This window comes from Rhipicephalus sanguineus, chromosome 1 (genome assembly GCF_013339695.2).
Source record: "Rhipicephalus sanguineus isolate Rsan-2018 chromosome 1, BIME_Rsan_1.4, whole genome shotgun sequence".
In the NCBI taxonomy this organism is placed as follows: domain Eukaryota; kingdom Metazoa; phylum Arthropoda; class Arachnida; order Ixodida; family Ixodidae; genus Rhipicephalus; species Rhipicephalus sanguineus.
Window position 1 is genome coordinate 195,208,606 of NC_051176.1, and position 17,884 is coordinate 195,226,489.

The window sequence follows — 17,884 nt, forward strand, 5'->3', positions numbered from 1 at the left end:
CCAGCAGGAAACACCGGCGTGTTCGTAATACTGCCACTACCTTAGGAAGCCCGTGGTCCAAGTTTGAGCCAGAATTTTCACATGCGACTTTGGCGAACGCATGCATGACTCAGGGCAGAATATCTTTCAGAGCTAGCCATTTTGCAGGGTGCTTGAGCGTGAGGCAGTGCTCGGACGTGGCGACCAGGAGGTGGGACATGTAAGGCTCACCATAAAGAAGACTATGGCCCAACGAGAGTGAACGAGGAAAGATAACGGTGGCAGGCAAGGTGAGCAGGTAAAGGTGCTTTAATAAATGCGTGTGTTGTCTCTGCTGCAGAAGGATATTGCTACATACAGCAAGAGAAGTACTGTCAGACAAGAGATGCGTGACGGCACTCTCACGGACGACAAGCTTGGCCATGGACACCGAGGCTTTATTTTCTAACCAAGTGCCAGTGGCTTGTCCTCGGGTCAGTACGAACAGGCGAAATATCAGCTAAGCGTTAAGTATCAGTCAAGTTTCTCAGGGGCTTACTTCAAAAATGAAGCGTTTAGGAGGCTTGGTTTCTGAATACGGAATGCTAAGCCGTCAACCATGCGGGCGAGTCAGATATGCAGCATTTTCTTTTTCTGGCTACTCGTGCCATTACTTGCTGACAATATATGCTATTACATGCCTGCGTAACCCATCTTACGTGGGCAATATTCTGTTCCAGACCACAGCCGTACTACTGCGAAACGTGCAGTTCCTGGTAACCAATTATTGAGAGCATCGGTGAATTCATGTCGCTCATTACGCGACAAACTTTCATGTGCGCGTATTTTTATGTCCATAGCAAGGCTCACGACATGATGCAGCATCGGTCAGTACACATGGCTTTACGCTTTTTGGAGTTGCCATGGGTTGGACCTGCTCTGCACGGTAATAGCTTGAAGTGGCTTCCATAGGCTCTGTCTTCTATAAGCGTGCATCACTGCCGAGCGACAGACGGCTGTCTGATTCACTTCTCGAGCATTAGGCCACGTTCAACTAACGGAGGGTACCTTGTAACACATACAACGACTGACGTCAGCATGCGTGTTAGCCAATAGCGGCTCGCCAGTCGGCGCTCGTTGTGGCATTTTCTCAAAGTGCGCCCACTGCTACTGCATTCGGAACATAGTTTTATTCAAGCGTGAAGCTTGATTTGAGTCAAATGTTGGTCCCTGGGGAGGCGCGTTTCTGCCTCCATCTGTCGGAGTCTCGATCTCCCAGAAACTTGAGGCAACTCCGAAGAGCGTAACACGGCAGCATGCTCTGCGTGAGATGTGTTGAGCGGCAGTGAAACGCCCATGCCAGACACGAGGCTCAGAGTTGGTCCACATTCGAGGGCGACGATTCGAGCGCGGTGGCTCGCAAAGGAGCACACAGTTCAGTTCCTATACAAAGTCGAGCACGTCCTGCGTGAGACCAGGGCGCTGAACCTCTGGGCGGGGCGTCGGCATGCAAGCGCGCGATGCACAAGTGACACCTGCTGCGGGGCCTGACATACTCTCCACGGAGTACCGCGGATGCCGCTGGGGGGGCAGCCCAGCTCCATGCCATGGTCACGGGCGGCGCGCGCGCGCGCGCATTGCACCGCCCACGACGCACGCAGCGCCAGCCGGAAGGAGTACGAGTGCGCTTGTCAGTAAACTGTGCTGCTGTGCGTTGACGAAACTATACGCTTCCTACACTTATGCGGCCAACGTATGCGAGCCGTGGAATAGGTAGCAGTTAATCGCTTATTGCTGTTGTACTGGTGTGAGCGTGGCAAAACGACGTTGGGTGTCGCGACAACGCATGGCAGCACAGAATCAGTGCCTCGAACGAAGAGCGCTCAATCTCTCGTTGCAAGGAAACAACACACAAAATGTCAAATCAGCATGCAATACAAACTTACACAGATGTGCAACAGGCGCCCGTGATGTCGCGGGCAATCTCACGTACTGTCATACGCGGCCGACAGGAGTGGGCGTGAGGTACAATCAATGAAAGATAGCATCGCTAGTTTTTTAGGTTCGAAAAAAGGAAAAAAAAAAAGATACTTCATTGCCGCACGAGGCGCAGTTGAATGACTGTATACACACGCACTTGGAAATTGTAGAATTTCAAATAAGCGCATAAGCGATTCTGTTCCGAAGCGACAGGTAACCCATAAGTTAACAGTCATTTACTTACGCAGACGAGAAATGAGATAAAAATGCCTTTTACCCATTGTGCACGTGTCACATGGCCGGTTTAAATATTACCTAACAACGTACGACTCTATCCTCTCCATGGTCAAACCAGCTCGGCACGTGGAACGAACAGAAAAAAAAATATTTCCAGCCACTTTCTGCTGTAGAGGAAACGAACGTACCAAAACCAGGACGCATTTATGTCGGCATGAAGCATCGCGACGTGAGTAAGCACACTTCGCTCCAAGTTGAGGTCGCGTTAACTGCATCACATTAGGTGAAATAATTTTTGATCATTGCGCAAGTCCATCTTGCAATTGCCACTGTGGAAGGGCACCTATGCCGCTCTTGGAACAAAAGCAGGTGGGGACATAGTTTTCCCTCATTTTGAAAGAGTTACGAATATCTAAAAAGTTACGAGAGACTTGGTACATCGCTCGAAGACACTTTTGGTTACGGATGTATGCCACCGGTGTGTATAAAGGTCGAATCATTATGTCATGGATGTTAGGCAGGAAGCAAACATTGCGTACGAATGACTTCAAGATATGAGACTACACTTTTTTCTTAAAGCAGATCATACACAGAAATGAAACTTAAAAAATGGGGATGTATCTTCATATGCAAAATTATTTCACAATTCGTGACTTCTTGAGCTAATTGTCGCATAACTCATGTTCGCTCCTCTTTCACCTTTGTAACGCGGCATCACGTATGCCTTATCCAGCGTTGATCTGAACGTCTACGTAAACCCGGTAATGCAGTGTACCGGTAATTCTGCAACTAACGTAATATAGTGAGCGCGTCGGTTTTGAGCAAGAGAGAATTTGAGCGCGCAGCCTCCTACAAGCAGGAAACAATATCCCGCTAGTCATCGTCCCGGGAAATGCACAGTGGCCTCAGTTGACGAACCCGAGCTTTCGGCCACGGAGTCGTCCGCCGTAGAAACGGGGCTCGGACGCCGTGCTTGGCAGTGTGGCCATGGGCCCGCGATCCCTCACTGCGAAGGCAGCTCGGCTCAGGCGGCGTGCGGTGCGCGCGTGTGGTGCGGGCGCCTGTGCTGGTGCTGCTTTGCGTGCGTCTGGGCCGCGGGCAGTGTGCGCGTGCGCGCCGGGTGACCATGACAGAGCAAGCACTATGTATATATACGTATATACATATATGTAAGGGAGGAAGCAGGGCGGGGCCGCATGCAAGGGCGGCGCGCCCTTGGCCGCCGAGCCCAGCCGAATTCGGGCCCCGATGCATACACCAAGGGGGCCTCATGCAGGCCGCCGCCCGCCGCCTCATGCCGCATCATCAACACGATCAAACCAGGAAATCTGCGGCGGCAAGTGCGATCGCGCGACCCCGAATCCACACGGCTCGAGAGCCGGGGCCGCGCGGTCGCTGGTCACCGCGACCTCGCGACACGGCTTTGTCCAACGGGTTAACTGAGAAAGCTTCTCACTTACCTTCATCATGAGCAGAACGGTGTTGAGCACAATTAATACCATGATAAAGTATTCAAAGGGAGTTGAAACGACTATCTTCCACACTTTGTATTTAAAACTGTCTTTGTTCTTTGGCATATACCTCTGCAGTGGCTTGGCTTGAATGGCAAAATCTATACAGGATTTCTGGAACGGGAAAAACGGGCTTTGTAGTTGCCATGTGCGCACAGTGGAGTTAAAAAAAAAAAGAACATGCGCACATAATATTTATAGGAATGCAAGGCATATGTTGTCAAGGGCTCAATGAAAAAGGATGTTCCTTTAGTTAAAGGTGTCGTGAGGGCGTGCTAATTCTCTCTCACTTTCCTTGACCTCCTCGTCTCGAAACTGTGAGCAGAGACGTAGGCCTATACTCCATCTCACCACTACCGTTCAGCACTACCAAAGCTACGGGGTGTAAGCAAGTCACATGCTTGCGCAGCAAAATATAGTTCCAGATATAATTACCTTACAATTCGCAGGGCTGAGGCATTTGCGCTTGTTTATAGCACGTCTTACACCGCATCAATGCGCGATACGTTTATTCTTCGTCACAATTGCGTCGTATTTTTTTAATTGTTACATCAGTAACCGCCAGTAACTGTGGTTACAAATCAACATGGCAGTGCCCATGCAGACACGACCGCCCGCTTCGATCCGAAGTTGAGCTTGTTACTTGCCCACAGGGCTGATAGCAAGACATAAATGGTGAAATGAGCCACCGCTTTTAGCCATCTCATGACGAGGACAAAGCATCAGCTACCATTTTGTCGTTATTGGCGAGATCATACTTTTGTTTAGCCACGCCTGCTAAGCCTAACGGGCCGAGAGATAACGGTTCATGAAAATAGCGCAATATAATCACGAATACACTGCTGTCGAAGCGTCATGACCTAAATCTAAAGCAAATAAAGGCGTCAGTTTGGAACTCACGGGCCACACAGCGCACGACGTCGACGTGATAAATTCGAGGCGGACGGCACAAGAGTCGATGAGCGCAGCCAAGTTCTCCTTTTTGCCGTCTGTTCGCTTTACACGCCCAAAGCGCTCGCGCAGACGCCATAGGGACATTGAGCAGACGACGCGGCGCGGATGAATACATCGCAAGGGATTTTCGCCCTTCTTATTGGCTAAAGGGCCCTGTAGCTTCCACAGTGCTGAAGGGAATTTCTGAGGTGGAGTATAGTAGTAGGGCTACCGCGCTAGCCTGCAGCGCAGGAATAGTGCATAGCTGTTGTGCTCTTAGCGCTCTTGTGACGTGCTCGTCAAGCACAAGCAGGGAGTCGAGCGGTCGTTCAAGCAACACTAGGGCTTCGAGGGGTCATTGATGCCAGCCCATTACAACTATTTGATTGGCCCCATCATCAATTACGACTTTGATTGGCGTAAGTTATGATGGGGCCGCCAGTACTTGATGAAAGTCATAAGTCATTGAGTGAGAACATTTAGGAAACACACACACACACACACACACACACACACACACACACACACACACACACACACACACACACACACACACACACACACACACACACACACACACACACACACACACACACACACACACACACACACACACACACACACACACACATATATATGAGGGCAAGGTAAAGAGTAAACGTAACACTACCTTTCGACAAAGAAAGAGAACCCGAATTATCTCACCTGGTTTTTGTCAAGCTCGCCTTCTTCGAGCTCTTTCTCACCCTGCTCTTGAAAAGTGATGATGATGAGTGCTACGAAGATATTTACAAAGAAGAAAGGGAACACGATGAAGAAGACGACGTAGAAAATGGACATCTCAATTCGGTATCTAGGCAGGGGCCCCTTGCCCTCGTCCGTGGAGTCCATAGAGTTCTGAAGCACTCTGCAGAAAAGAACAAGCTGTCAGTGAGCGACCGAAAAAACAAACGATGTAATGCTCTCGTTGTAAGCGAATATTTAGAAACAGGCGTGCCTTCTGAGAAGGAAGGAAGGGAGGAAGAAACAAGCGGAAAGACAGACAGATTAGCCAGTTCTTAGAACCGGCTGGCTACCCTGTGCTGGGGGAAGGGTTAAGGGGGATGAAAGGTGACAGAAGAGAGATGTTATAAAAAAAAAGGAGAGTATGGAACAAAAAAAAAGGGAAAGGAGAATACGACACTGCTTAGAGTCTATGTCTAAGACCAGTTGTCCGCAAGAAGCGCAATAATGCTTTCAAAGCCTTCCGTACTGAGGACAGACTGAGCCAAGGTCCCAGAACCGTTTGTCCCGACAAAGGGCGATTATCACGTCTCTATAACGCCCAGGAAAGTTCTTGTCTTGGCGCACTGAAACGGGGACACTCACACAGAATTAAACTAATATCGAGAAGCAGCCAGTGCTATCGTGCTGTCATTCCAATAAAGCTAACCAGGTGCTGCCTTCTTGAACTGATCATTTAAAAATAGACTGACTGCTGTGATTTGATGTGCAAACTTGGCGCGCGTTTGAGAACGTGATGAGAAAGGGTCCATACATTCGACCGCTGTTACCAGTTCTCTTGGGCAGCTATGTGTCAAGCTTTTCCTGAAACTTAAGTGGTTTGACATAATATTAGGAAAATACGTTCTGTCACGTAGTCGAATCATAGAGTAACTTATCATTAAAGGAAAAAGTCGGCGCGCTATTTTGGCGAGGCACACCAGCATGTGGATGAAGCTGACAGCCGCTGCAGTGCGTTTTTTTCTCTCGGATAACGCGCGCCGCATGTGTCCTCCGCCTCGCGTGTACCTGTTCCATACAAATGACGCCACAAGCAATGCCAGCTCTGCAAACACAGCTCCGCAATACAACGACCGTCAGCCTGTAGTTTCTGACTTTTGACTAACACTTTCTAAGTCGTGGTGGCTTATCCTGCAGCGCAACGCGTACTTAACTCACTTTAATGAAAGTCGATCAACATATCCAATAAGAAGCTGCAATGCGACCGATTATCATGGCACAGGGCCTGAAATCACATTACGACAGAAAACACAGGAAATTGTTGCAACCATTTTCAAGCAGCCATCTACGTACACTACGATTATGCACACTTCACGTGCTTCCAACAAAAGCGTCTTTGTTTGGTGCAAGAGCCATTCAACATCTTGATACGTACGTAGAGGTATGTAATCTACAATATATCTCCCAATTTCATCGGCGCCGTCCAGAGAACCGCACGATGCGGCGGCCGGGCTCGGCCTGCCCGTCCCAAACGTGGGAGCGGCACGCTGCGCGATAACCACGTTTCTCAGGGCTCTCAATAAAGTTTTTCGATCTATCCACCTGAAAGGTGGGAATGCCTAAATAGAAAAAGGCACAAACTGTGTATATTATAATAATAATCACTGCTGGTAATTGTTGGGGCTTAACGTGCAAGAACCACGACATGATTTTGATGCACGCCGTATAGCGCGTGGGGGGACTCTCTATTAATTTCGACCACATGGGTTCTTTAACGTGCACCTAAATCTGAGCACATGGGCGTTCTTTGAATTTCGCTCCCATCGAAATGCGGGAATCGTGGCCGGGAATCGAACCCGCGGCCTCGAGATAGATTGCGTATGTTCTTCTTGTAAGTAAACTTACCACAAACTGCAAAAATGCACTGAATCTTAATCACGCCATTCGTTGCATTCAGCTCTATTCCTCACACTGGCAGGCACGTAAGATCCAAGTTAGCATGCCGTTTGCTTCACCTGACGACATGGATATTAAGGAGGTGATAGCAGAAAAATAAAGAAGGGAGACGGCAAGCTGAGAAATTATTCGCGGCGGATGACTAGCACACTCTTACGTTTGCGGGGAGATAGCAGCTTGGATAAGGAGCAATATTTCCGCGCTGCTTTCGTCACAACGCTTTATCGCGGGAGTGAACAGTGAATGTGTTGTTACTCACTGTGGCCAGCCCTCGCCCGTCTGCACAGTGAATAAGGTCAGCATGGCCGCCATCACGTTGTCGTAATGAAAAGGCTGGTGCTTCCACTGACGCCGCTCCACCCTGGGTGGCTCGTCCGCGTCGCTGAACACGTAATATTCTCCCCTGGGTGGAAGGAATGATGAAAGCGCATTCGCACATCAGTGCTGGGTATGCCACAGCATCGTTACCATAACTTTCACGCTCGTTATAAAAAGAAGTATAGACGTCCCAACTCGCGCTACCTTATAGACCATCCCTAAAGGGCCCCTAACCAAGTTTGGGCACAGCAAACGAACAAGCGCGACGCGTAGATCCCACGGTTACGACCGTATCTGCAAACTATAAAGCAGCTTCCTGATGTGAAAACGGACGAAATAAAAAAAAAGAAAAAGAGAGAGCAGCACATTCTTCCTTTCGAGGGAGCCGCGCTTAGCGCGAGGTCTAGGCCACACGCACAACTGCCCTTCGCAAAATGCACGGCTTGCAACGTCACTAGCCATGGTTCGTAACTTCGATTAATAATCTAATGCGGAATGCGCAATCCCGCCAGGAGAAATGCGCCGCGAAGCAAATGAAGGGGGAAAAAAAGAAAACGGCAGGGCTCGTCATTTCATGGTGTGCATCGACTCCGGCTCACAGGAGAAAACAGGTAAGGAACATCGCTTGCGGACGCTAGCCGAGGCAAACGGGGACAGAACCTCTGTTGACAGGGGCGCACGCATTCAAGCGCCATGGTAACAGGACTGTTACATTCTTCTAACTCCTCCAATAACGAATAAATTTGAGAAGATCATTCAGTAAAACACTCCCTAAGCGGTGCGCTACAACTCCCACTTCGTGGCAAACATTTTCAATGAGGCGTGGTGAGGAACCGTTTGAGTTCCAGAGCTTAGAGAGTGAGACAAAATGGTCCTGCCCCATGAAGAGTCTTCGGAAGGCTCGAGCACCAGCAAAAAACAGCTGAGCTGATCTCCGGCTCAGTGGCCTGTGGACGTTTCAAGAGGGTGCCGCGCTTTCATTCAAGTTCTTCGAACAAACCTGCAACACTGTGAGCGAATCCGTACCAGAGAGTCTAGATGCATGTAAAATTACGTGGTCGCTCTCGCCGACCGAGCGTTTCAGTCAGTGTTTAAGTGAATCAACGATACGAATTGCTACGAGAAACGAACAGACGCTCAGTCCATGTAAATTTCAACACTCATAGTGCGAAATCTTCCGAGGGATTGGTCAAATAAATATGTACACACGATGACAACAGAACTACAAAGGAGCAAGGACGTGGGCTTTTCTGCTTTTCCACATTTTACATCTGTGTCACGCGACATATTTCAGTCGTGAGTCCGCACGAACCCGCCTACCTTTCAGCGCTTTTATGAATGGTATAAATGAAGACAAGGTAATAGGGTACGTACTTGCATTCACCTTGCGTGAGCTTGGACGCGTCAGTGCAATAGTGAAACTTGCCATTGAATAGTTGAACGGATATCACAGCAAAGATAAATTGGAACAAAATGTACACGATGAGTATGTTGAACACATTCTTGAGGGATGTGACTACGCAGTCGAACACGGCCTATAAAAGAAGAATCAGAGGTTGTGTTACCATGCGCATTAAACGGAACGGAAAGACGGCAAATGACCGAACGTTGTATTCTCAACAAAATGTGCCAGAAAGAGAATAAATGGAAATACGTTTTACCTTTAGCTTGGGGACGCGTTTAATAGTTTTAAGTGGCCGCAAGACTCGTAGAACCCTCAGTGATTTGATGGTGCTTAGGTTCTGACCTGTGGAGCTTCCCCTGCAGTAATATCAACAACGACAAATTACTCACTTATTGATCTCAGCGTCTTTATGGCTGAACAGCACAAAATAGAACAAGAAATAATTCGCACGGCATTCCGCGCCCATTTGATACAACACTTAAAAATAAACCAGCCTGAAATTTCAAGAGAGTCAGACCAGCCTGTCAGTTTTTAGCAACTTCAGTTGCATGTTTACGCGGACGGTTATACCAGTTCCAACAGCTGTACCGCTGCTGTAATTAACTCTCTCAACTTTATCTACGTGAATCGAAGTTTCGCATACTATAACATACGGAGCCGCAGAACTTGTGGATGTGCAAGGTGCCGTAGATTACGCGTGTAAACATTCATCTCGTCGGTGAGGCATTTTTGCGACTTCAATGGAGTCTGTAGTATGGATGCAGGATGGACAATGTCTGTAGTACGGATAAAATTATGTACGCCTACCAATAAACTCTCCGACAAGCGATTTCTATGACTGCGAAATCACTGCGGAATTGTCGGCAAAAACAGCGGAGATGAAGCTGCGCACTTGTTTTGCTAACAAGACCTATAGCAGCCGCCTATGCAGCAGTCGAGAACGGTTTCTACACCACTTTGATCTCAGCGTTATTACCACTAGGTGGCGAGAGCTGTAGCGCAAAGCTAATGACGACGGACTCAGTGGAAGTCACAACGTTGAGCGCTAATGGTAGCATTATATATATTTTTTAATTTTTTGCTGTTTTTTGTTTGTTTTATTTTGCATTGCTTAGCACCATGTTTTTTTCTCCTACACGTGTTCCTGTTTATGTCGACTACTACTTTCCGTGGTCTAGAATAAGGAACTCAGTTGAAAGCGCTCGTCTCTCTGACCGTCATCCTTAACTTCGCTCCATAGCTGTCGCCACCAAGTATGACCTACCAACTTGCCTCATTCGCCACTTATTACTGCGCTTCGGCAATGGGATTTGCTGGGTTTCACAACCTATTGCACGCATTCACTCGCATCTTTTATATTTGCTTGCGATTTTGCGTGCCATAGGAGTTTCTCATCGCGGTGCAACTTATCGTGTCGCATATTGCTGCTCGTCGTATTCACGAACGCTTACTTGTTGGTTCCTTATTGAAATTCTCGATAGTGTCGCATGCAGTCTTTGCGGCGTAAAAATACTATTGAGCACCTTCTATGTCGTTGCTCTGCTTTCGTCGGTCGACGAGATTCTGTTCGTGCTGGTCTGAGCCATTGAGAGGGCATAAATTCGACCGAGAAGTTCAAGCATGCACATGACAACTTAAGTGCGTAGCTGGACGTTTCTATTCCGGTGTGTGAACCCACTGACTGGAAACCTCTTGCCCCCTTTTCCTAAATGTAGGGTCGCCATCTGGTCACTGCCTCGATTAACCCACCATCTCTCTTCTCTTCATCTCTCTATAAAAACCTCAAGCCGAAGTAAAAGCCGGGGAGACAAAACATGTTGCACGGTCAGTCAATTGCCGCCTAACGGCAACAGAGCTTCACTAATTTATGACGAGTCTGACAAAGGCAAGTAACAGGACAATAGCTCAAGTGAGGTTCTCAGGGAAGTGCAGGGAATGGTACAAATGTTCACGGCTGTATATATATCGTCACGCGAGCTATCGAATACACCAGCACGGAGTTAGAGCGAAATACGGTGCCAGAAAAGAAGCTATTTTCTTACGCACAACAGAACAGACTTACGCAAATGCGAAGGCAATGAGTGCGCAAATGACAACAATGGCATCTAAAATGTTCCAGGAGTCTCTGCAGTAGGCTCCTGGATGAAAGATGACGCCCTGATCGGCGATCTGAAATGCAAAAGCCCGTGAAAGTTGTGCGCACAATAGCGCCGGCTAAGATCACTTGCCTTTAGAAGCATCTCGACAGTGAACACTCCCGTAAACGCATAGTCGAAGTAGTTCAAAATTCTATTCTTTGTCGAGTCTTCCTCCACTGGGTCTTCTGCGGCTAAGGCAATGCTACTAAGCGTTATGGTGATCATGATGAAGAGCTCGAAGTAACGAAGATTAACAATGAAATGGGCGGCTCGTCGGATCCTACGAATGAGAAAAAAGCAACACGTTAAACATAAAAAAAAACATGGAGGCATTGAATTACTACAGTTCATCACATCAGCAGGAATAAAGTTCATTTTGATAGCAGAAGCCAATCACCTTAGTGGGGAAGTACCTCATGAAAAAAAAATATATATATGTAAAAGTAGTGACCAAAGAAAAAAAGACTGACAGCTTTATCTCGACTATCGTCACGGCCTCAGCATGACTGAACATGAAAAGCTGATTTTATAGGAGGACGCTTGGACATATCATATTCTTTTAAAGCTCCCAGACAGAAAGCTTCCTTTTGGGAAAGGATTCACTTAGATGTCGACGCCAATCATTGGGGACATTGCCGCTCCTACCACTGTCCCTGGCGTTAAAGATGGAGTCGTCTTAATAGTTAGCTAGCCGTTCGTCCGCTGTGTCCCCTGGAGGGTATTAAACCATTTAGACGGTTTTTTTTTTACTCTAACATGGTGTTAACCTTGCATATGTTCGCTCTTTCACTCTCTCCTTATCGAGGCCCATCCGGTGAATACACTCCTCGGCTTGGGTCTTCAGAATTTTTCTGTCGGCGTCTATGGCTCGCATCTTCGTTTATGTTGGCTAATTATTTAGAGTAATTCGATGATTAAAGGCATCCTAAAGGCTATCTGCTTTGAACGACCCATCCTTCCTTATTTTCTACTTGCGAACGCAAAGGGTGGTTCTTTCTACACACGTAAGCGCTCATATAGCATTAAAATGAACTGAATTTATTAGCCCTCGCGTTTAGTTGATACTGTGTCCTTGTTAATTTCGCCCGGCCTGTTACCGTGGCTAAGGCAACACAGCCATTTGTTCATGACGGTGGCGGCCACACTCCTCTGTTGAAAGAAAAAGCAAATGCCGCGTGAATTCGCATTAACTGCTCTACACAAATAAACCCCCCTCTTTTGCCCTTACAGGGAAGTGTCAATATGGGAGGTCACATTACATATGGTGGCAGAGACAACAACGAAGGGCACAGCGATCTGCCACGTCAGTAAGCCTTTATTATCGAGAGCTCACAAGCGCGTTAACGCGGTGGGATACTGCGCATGTCAATTCGTCAGACTAGCAAGGCGTGATGATTCGACATTGCTCTGAATGCCCCATAGCTGAGCATGAGCTATGAGCACGTTTCTCAGTAAGTTTCTCAGACAAGTATAGCACAAACTCAATCAATCAAGTCAACAGAAGCGTCAGAGTCGCTACGTGGAGGCCCAAAAATGTGTGACTCACGGATTTGTCGGAGAACAGATGAACATGCAAGAGTACGGCATCATTGGCTTTGGACCAGTTATATCGTCTTCATCGTCATCCTCCCTGGGAGGTGCATAATCTGTAACATGCGGGATACACAGTGTGTTACACTTTTCTGACGGTGAAAGACGAGGCACTGCCATTGGTGTGACAGCTAACTCTATACTGTGCTTGAACTTGGTGCCCAGATAAAGAAGCAACACTCGTAGCGACGATCAGAGTGGTCGGTCGTTAAAATCTTGACAAAGGCGTCGATTATACATATATGTCCGTTATTCATGCAGGGCACAGTTCAGAATAATCTTTCGCGCTCGCTAACATTACATCGTCGTTTGATTAGAGCGCGTCATCAGATCACATAAGGCATTTTTGCAATAAGATCTGCAACCACAATAATTTCGGATACATTAGTCGCGTCTACAGCAAAAGGGGATGGGAGGTTAATTTGGTAGCATCGATAATCTGTTGACAAGACTGTCACCGGCGCGGCGCAACATAACGTGCTCGTGGCAGTTCTTGCATCATTTATCAAAGCAGTTTAAATTTCGGCACCCTTTGTTCCAACAAATATTCGCGCGCGCAGGAAAGCACCACAACACAAGAAACAAGAATATGTGTGATGGATCTCCATCAAGCAAAGTGATGCTGCGTGGTGTCACCTCTGTAATGTTTGTCCACGCTATGTACGTTTTGAGCGTTTATGGGGGAATATAAATACGTACCTTCATCGACATCGATGTTGTTATTGTCATTGGTTCCCTTGAATTTAGTTCCAGCTTCTAACTGATTTTCTTGACTGCAAATAGCACAAAATGAGCGGTAATATTGTTATGTCGCCAAAAGGTATGAAGGGGTAAGAGGGAAACCGTTCGACACTCACAAAGGGAAAGTTTTTCCTTTGCCCGGCGCACCGCTCTGAGGCGATGGCGGACATATGTTTACTTGTGGTGGATCTAAACTACCCGCTGTTGCCATTTGCAGATCAGCAATTTCCTTCTCCAGCTCCTCCTTAGCCCTCTGCAAAAATGGTGCAACGAAAAAAAAAAAAGGTTCACTGAGTGGACTGCACCAAATTAAGAGCGCGACACGCGACACTTGCAATTATTGGTGAAAACTTTGAAAGACGCCGACCGAACGAAAAATATATTTAGCGTCATTTCGGCTCACACACAGTAGCCTTGTTCGCATTGGTTTTAGATACTGAACAACCGAAACGTCAGCAAATACATTTTCATCTTGGTCGGCGTCTTTCGAAGCTTTCACAAATATTTCATCGCGACCAGATGAGACGTCGTCAAACGCTCGACTTCAGTTAAAGCACTGCTCAGTGTACTGTTGAAAATTCGGCGAGATTAAGACTGCGGCGAAAAGGGAAATACTTGTCGCGTTGGCGGGGAGTAGGCGTTAGCTGTACAGACAAACGCAACTGCGATTTCATTGATGTCCGCAAAAAGCAAGGGCAAGTGAGAACGAACCAAACAAGGCATTCCTGTGCCACGCAAGTGCCCGATGCATTATTAATGTCTCGTCCAAGCTGTTATGAAACCATCGCTCCATAACTCGAAATATCGTTGCGGTCGGGGTGGATTATCTATAGGCCGCTTACGCCTGTTCTGACTATTCGGGGCCAGGATGCATAACGGACTCAAAACAATTTACCGACATTTACCCCAGCAGCACACGCTCGTAGTTGCTTCACAATATTTCTACTCTCATAAAGCATTACTATACTAACCTTAAGTTATAAACAGCGGTTGCCATAGGGAGGATGGGAAGTGTAACAGTCTATTATCCCTGCGCAGTCCCAGGGAGCGGACGCAATGGCATACGCACGCAGACTCGAGCTCACTCATGCAAGATAACTGCAAAGTGGCTCGCAGTGCTGCGCGATACGCACCTCCTTCTCCTCCTCTGCGTCTTCCTCCTCGGCTGCTGTCAATTCCTGGGCATTTGCCAGGTTGTCCACAGCGATGGCCAAGAATACGTTTAACAGGGTATCTGTTCATCAAGTCAAGGGTGGCACCGCGAAACATTTCTGAAGAGCTAGTCTCCAATAACAATTGCGGTGCATCTGTCAGGAACACGGTTCACCTTTTCGTAAAGCAAAAGAAAGATTTAAATGTAAAAAAAAAACGATGGTATTAACAGCGTGTCACGTATGACGTATTTTCTTGCGCTGAACACGTCTGTGTTAATATGCACGGCGTATGGCAACTGGCAACTGATATGCCTTTCGGCTCGTTAACCGGTATCCTTGGACACAATATTCTTGTATTTTTCGTTTTAGTGGAGAATTCCGTGTGAAAACCTTATTGTTGCAGTCAGGCCCGCAGCCAAGAATTTTTTCGGGGGGGAGGGGGTGGGGCACTTGCTGAAAGCCTTGACTATTTGAGAAAAACACCTATTTTCATTACTTATTTTTGGTAAAAACACCTGCTTCACCAAAATTTCGAGGGGGGGGGGGAGCCCTAGCCCCCCCCCCCCCTGGCGACGGGCCTGGTTGCAGTTACACTGCGGCATTTAAGAGACAATTCCCAAGTGGCATGATCGGCTATGGCAACATCTTAGCGAACTGTTATGTTTTGTGTAGACATTTCAATCGTGTGAATACTTGTGTTTCGTCAACTTTTGTGTTGCCTGGACACTTTATTGTAATGAAGAACTGGAACTGAGTGCGTTAGTGCTGTACTATGCGCCTTTGTATGGCTTTGTGTTTGTTCTCTACTTTGCGACGGCAACTATTGTGCAAGGGAAGAGGAGTAGCCGGCGCCACGCATTGGCACCAACCTCTCCTTATATACATATAATAATAAAAAAAAAACCCCTTCGTAACCTTTCAACAAGTTGATAGTGCTGTGTGATAACTATTTTTTAAAGAGTAAAATAGATTAAATGGAAGTGTGCTTGTCTGCTGCATGACCTTAATATTATCGCGCGTAGCATGTTTCGATTTTATGGCGGGGGACTACAATGCGGAAATATTTGTGGCAATATTTGTACTAAAGCCTTTAAGTTGATGTGCGACTGTGTGATACCCTTTGTACGCGTTGGAGCCAAGCGCGTGCGCGAGACAGTGTTTTCATATCAAAAGTGAGAAAGGATACAGTTGCCAAAAAGGACGAGAATAATGAAGTAAAGGCTGTAGATCATCCCGCCATGAATTCCATCTTGGGACTGAATGCCATTATACATGACCTCGTTCCAATCCTCCCCCGTTAATATCTGAAGAAGAAAAGAGACAGCAACACTGGCATCATATATAGAGCAAAGAAATACGAAGTAAATGCAGCGAGCTTATCCATGTTGCACCTAATTTGCTACCTTACACAAGGAGAGGGGCAATCGGGCAGGAAAAAAGAAGGACATGGGGCACAGGTGATGCATCCCCCCACACAAAAGCGTTCGTGGCGCAGTCACAGACTATCACAAAGCGCAGTTGTCCTAAGGAAGAGCAATAGCGCCTTCATGGCTCGCAGAGCAGATTACGGTCCAGGCCAAGGTCCCTGTATTTTTCTTGAGTGAAAGTTCCGTCATCCAGTAAGCTTAAAGTGGCATACAATGTCTTAAAAACCAGGGTCCGAGCCGGAATCGAACCCAGGCACTCTGCGTGGCCGTCGAGCGTTCTTACCACAAGAGCCACGCCAACGCTTGAACCTTCTTCGGTAAACGACCCTATACAGGTGTCATGTCGTTCGAGGAGTCACGTTAACAGATTTAATATTGTGTGGCGGAAGAGAAGAACTGAAGGAGGCGTCACGCCATGTGAATTGCGCAACGAGTGGGTGGTTCAAAGATGCCCACCCATTACAAAGGGCTCAGCCATAATTTATAATAATAATCGTCCTCATAAGCCACAGCAACACACAGTGTGCAGCTACGCAGTCGCACACATTGCCTTAAGGACACTTAGTGGGTACTCCGTCAGTTGGCAAAATGATAATGAATTGTGACTTACTGGGTACTTCGCAACTGCAATAGCAGCACTTCGCAACTGCAGGGCGCCTACTGTAACTTGCAGTAGGAGCGAGTTTAAAAGGGGGCCGCTCCTCCAGTTTAGCCACACCGGGTGGCTTTCGCCTTCGAGTCGTCTTCGGCGAATGCATAAAAGACCCCGCGAGTTTTTTATCACTACGGCTAATACTACTACGTAGTATTAAAAGCTGGATAGCAAGGGTTTCCCAAAAGGGACACCGCACTCACTCGCTTGAAGAGGCATCTCAGGAAATGAGGCAGCTAATGCACCGGCCGCTTCAGCGCGCAATCTTGACTTCAGTGATGATACTTTATGCGAATTCGACGATGCTTGACTGCTTATATACACACCACATCACCTACAGCGCTTACACCCGGATGAACATTAAGGGATCGTTCCCAGCAGCAATCTCTGGCCGTGATTCAACCCGTCGCAGTAGGTTTTTGTTGTTCCATTTACGTGTACGAAGCCTTACATTGCCGACAAACTGCCCTGAAAACAAGCATTACAAGCTGACAAGTTGACCATTCGTTGAATAGCCTAAGCCTATACATACCTTTATTCTTTAAAAGAATTGAAGAAAAAAACACAGTTGTTTTTGTGCTGGCTAAGGGACGAGTGGCAAGTCAAGAAACTTGTACAAAACTCATCCGGCGTGCAAGGAACTTCACATATGGTAACAGCACGTGCCTGCATCAGCCGCTGCACCAACGGTGCTCCGTTAGTGCACGCGCGGTGACAAGGGAACAGTACCTGAAACACTGTGAGCAAGGCAATTGGAAAAGTGTTGAAATTTGCCGCCGGCGTGCCCTCGGGAAAGTTAAATCTGCGAAAGAGAAAAAAGAAAGTACATAAAAAAACGCCGTTAGTTCGAAGGTCACTCTTTTATATCCGTCATATAATGCTGTTTTCGTGCACTACGAACTCATACCTAACTTTAAGAAATGAGTGGCTTCCTTCAAGGAAACCAGAAGCTGCACTGCCATGATATAATGCTTGCCTGTGCTGTTTCTACTGCCGAAGCAGGAGGAGTTAGTTCCATGTATGATAAATCAAGCTGACAGCGCTAAAGGAGATGAAGATTGTGTTTCGTCTCCTTCAGGCGTTGTAACCATGATGGTCCATAATTGTAACCATGATGGTCCATAATTGGGCACATGGCTGCGCAAGCATCTGCCCAACTAC

At 47.3% G+C, this 17,884-nt stretch overlaps 1 protein-coding gene across 1 annotated transcript in view; it reads right to left on the reverse strand.

Moving 5' to 3' along the window:
• Positions 1-17,884, reverse strand: part of LOC119404958 (voltage-dependent calcium channel type A subunit alpha-1) — a 561,845-nt gene that overhangs the window by 57,529 nt on the left and 486,432 nt on the right. The window contains exons 20-32 of the mRNA XM_049418585.1: positions 17,453-17,525; positions 15,831-15,948; positions 14,624-14,724; positions 13,607-13,743; positions 13,449-13,522; positions 12,706-12,805; positions 11,250-11,439; positions 11,084-11,190; positions 9,278-9,377; positions 8,991-9,151; positions 7,558-7,701; positions 5,325-5,526; positions 3,636-3,800 (exon numbers count right to left, since the gene is read on the reverse strand). Of these exons, the coding sequence (XP_049274542.1) occupies positions 3,636-3,800; positions 5,325-5,526; positions 7,558-7,701; positions 8,991-9,151; positions 9,278-9,377; positions 11,084-11,190; positions 11,250-11,439; positions 12,706-12,805; positions 13,449-13,522; positions 13,607-13,743; positions 14,624-14,724; positions 15,831-15,948; positions 17,453-17,525 (1,672 nt within the window). The remainder of the gene's footprint in view (positions 1-3,635; positions 3,801-5,324; positions 5,527-7,557; positions 7,702-8,990; positions 9,152-9,277; positions 9,378-11,083; positions 11,191-11,249; positions 11,440-12,705; positions 12,806-13,448; positions 13,523-13,606; positions 13,744-14,623; positions 14,725-15,830; positions 15,949-17,452; positions 17,526-17,884) is intronic.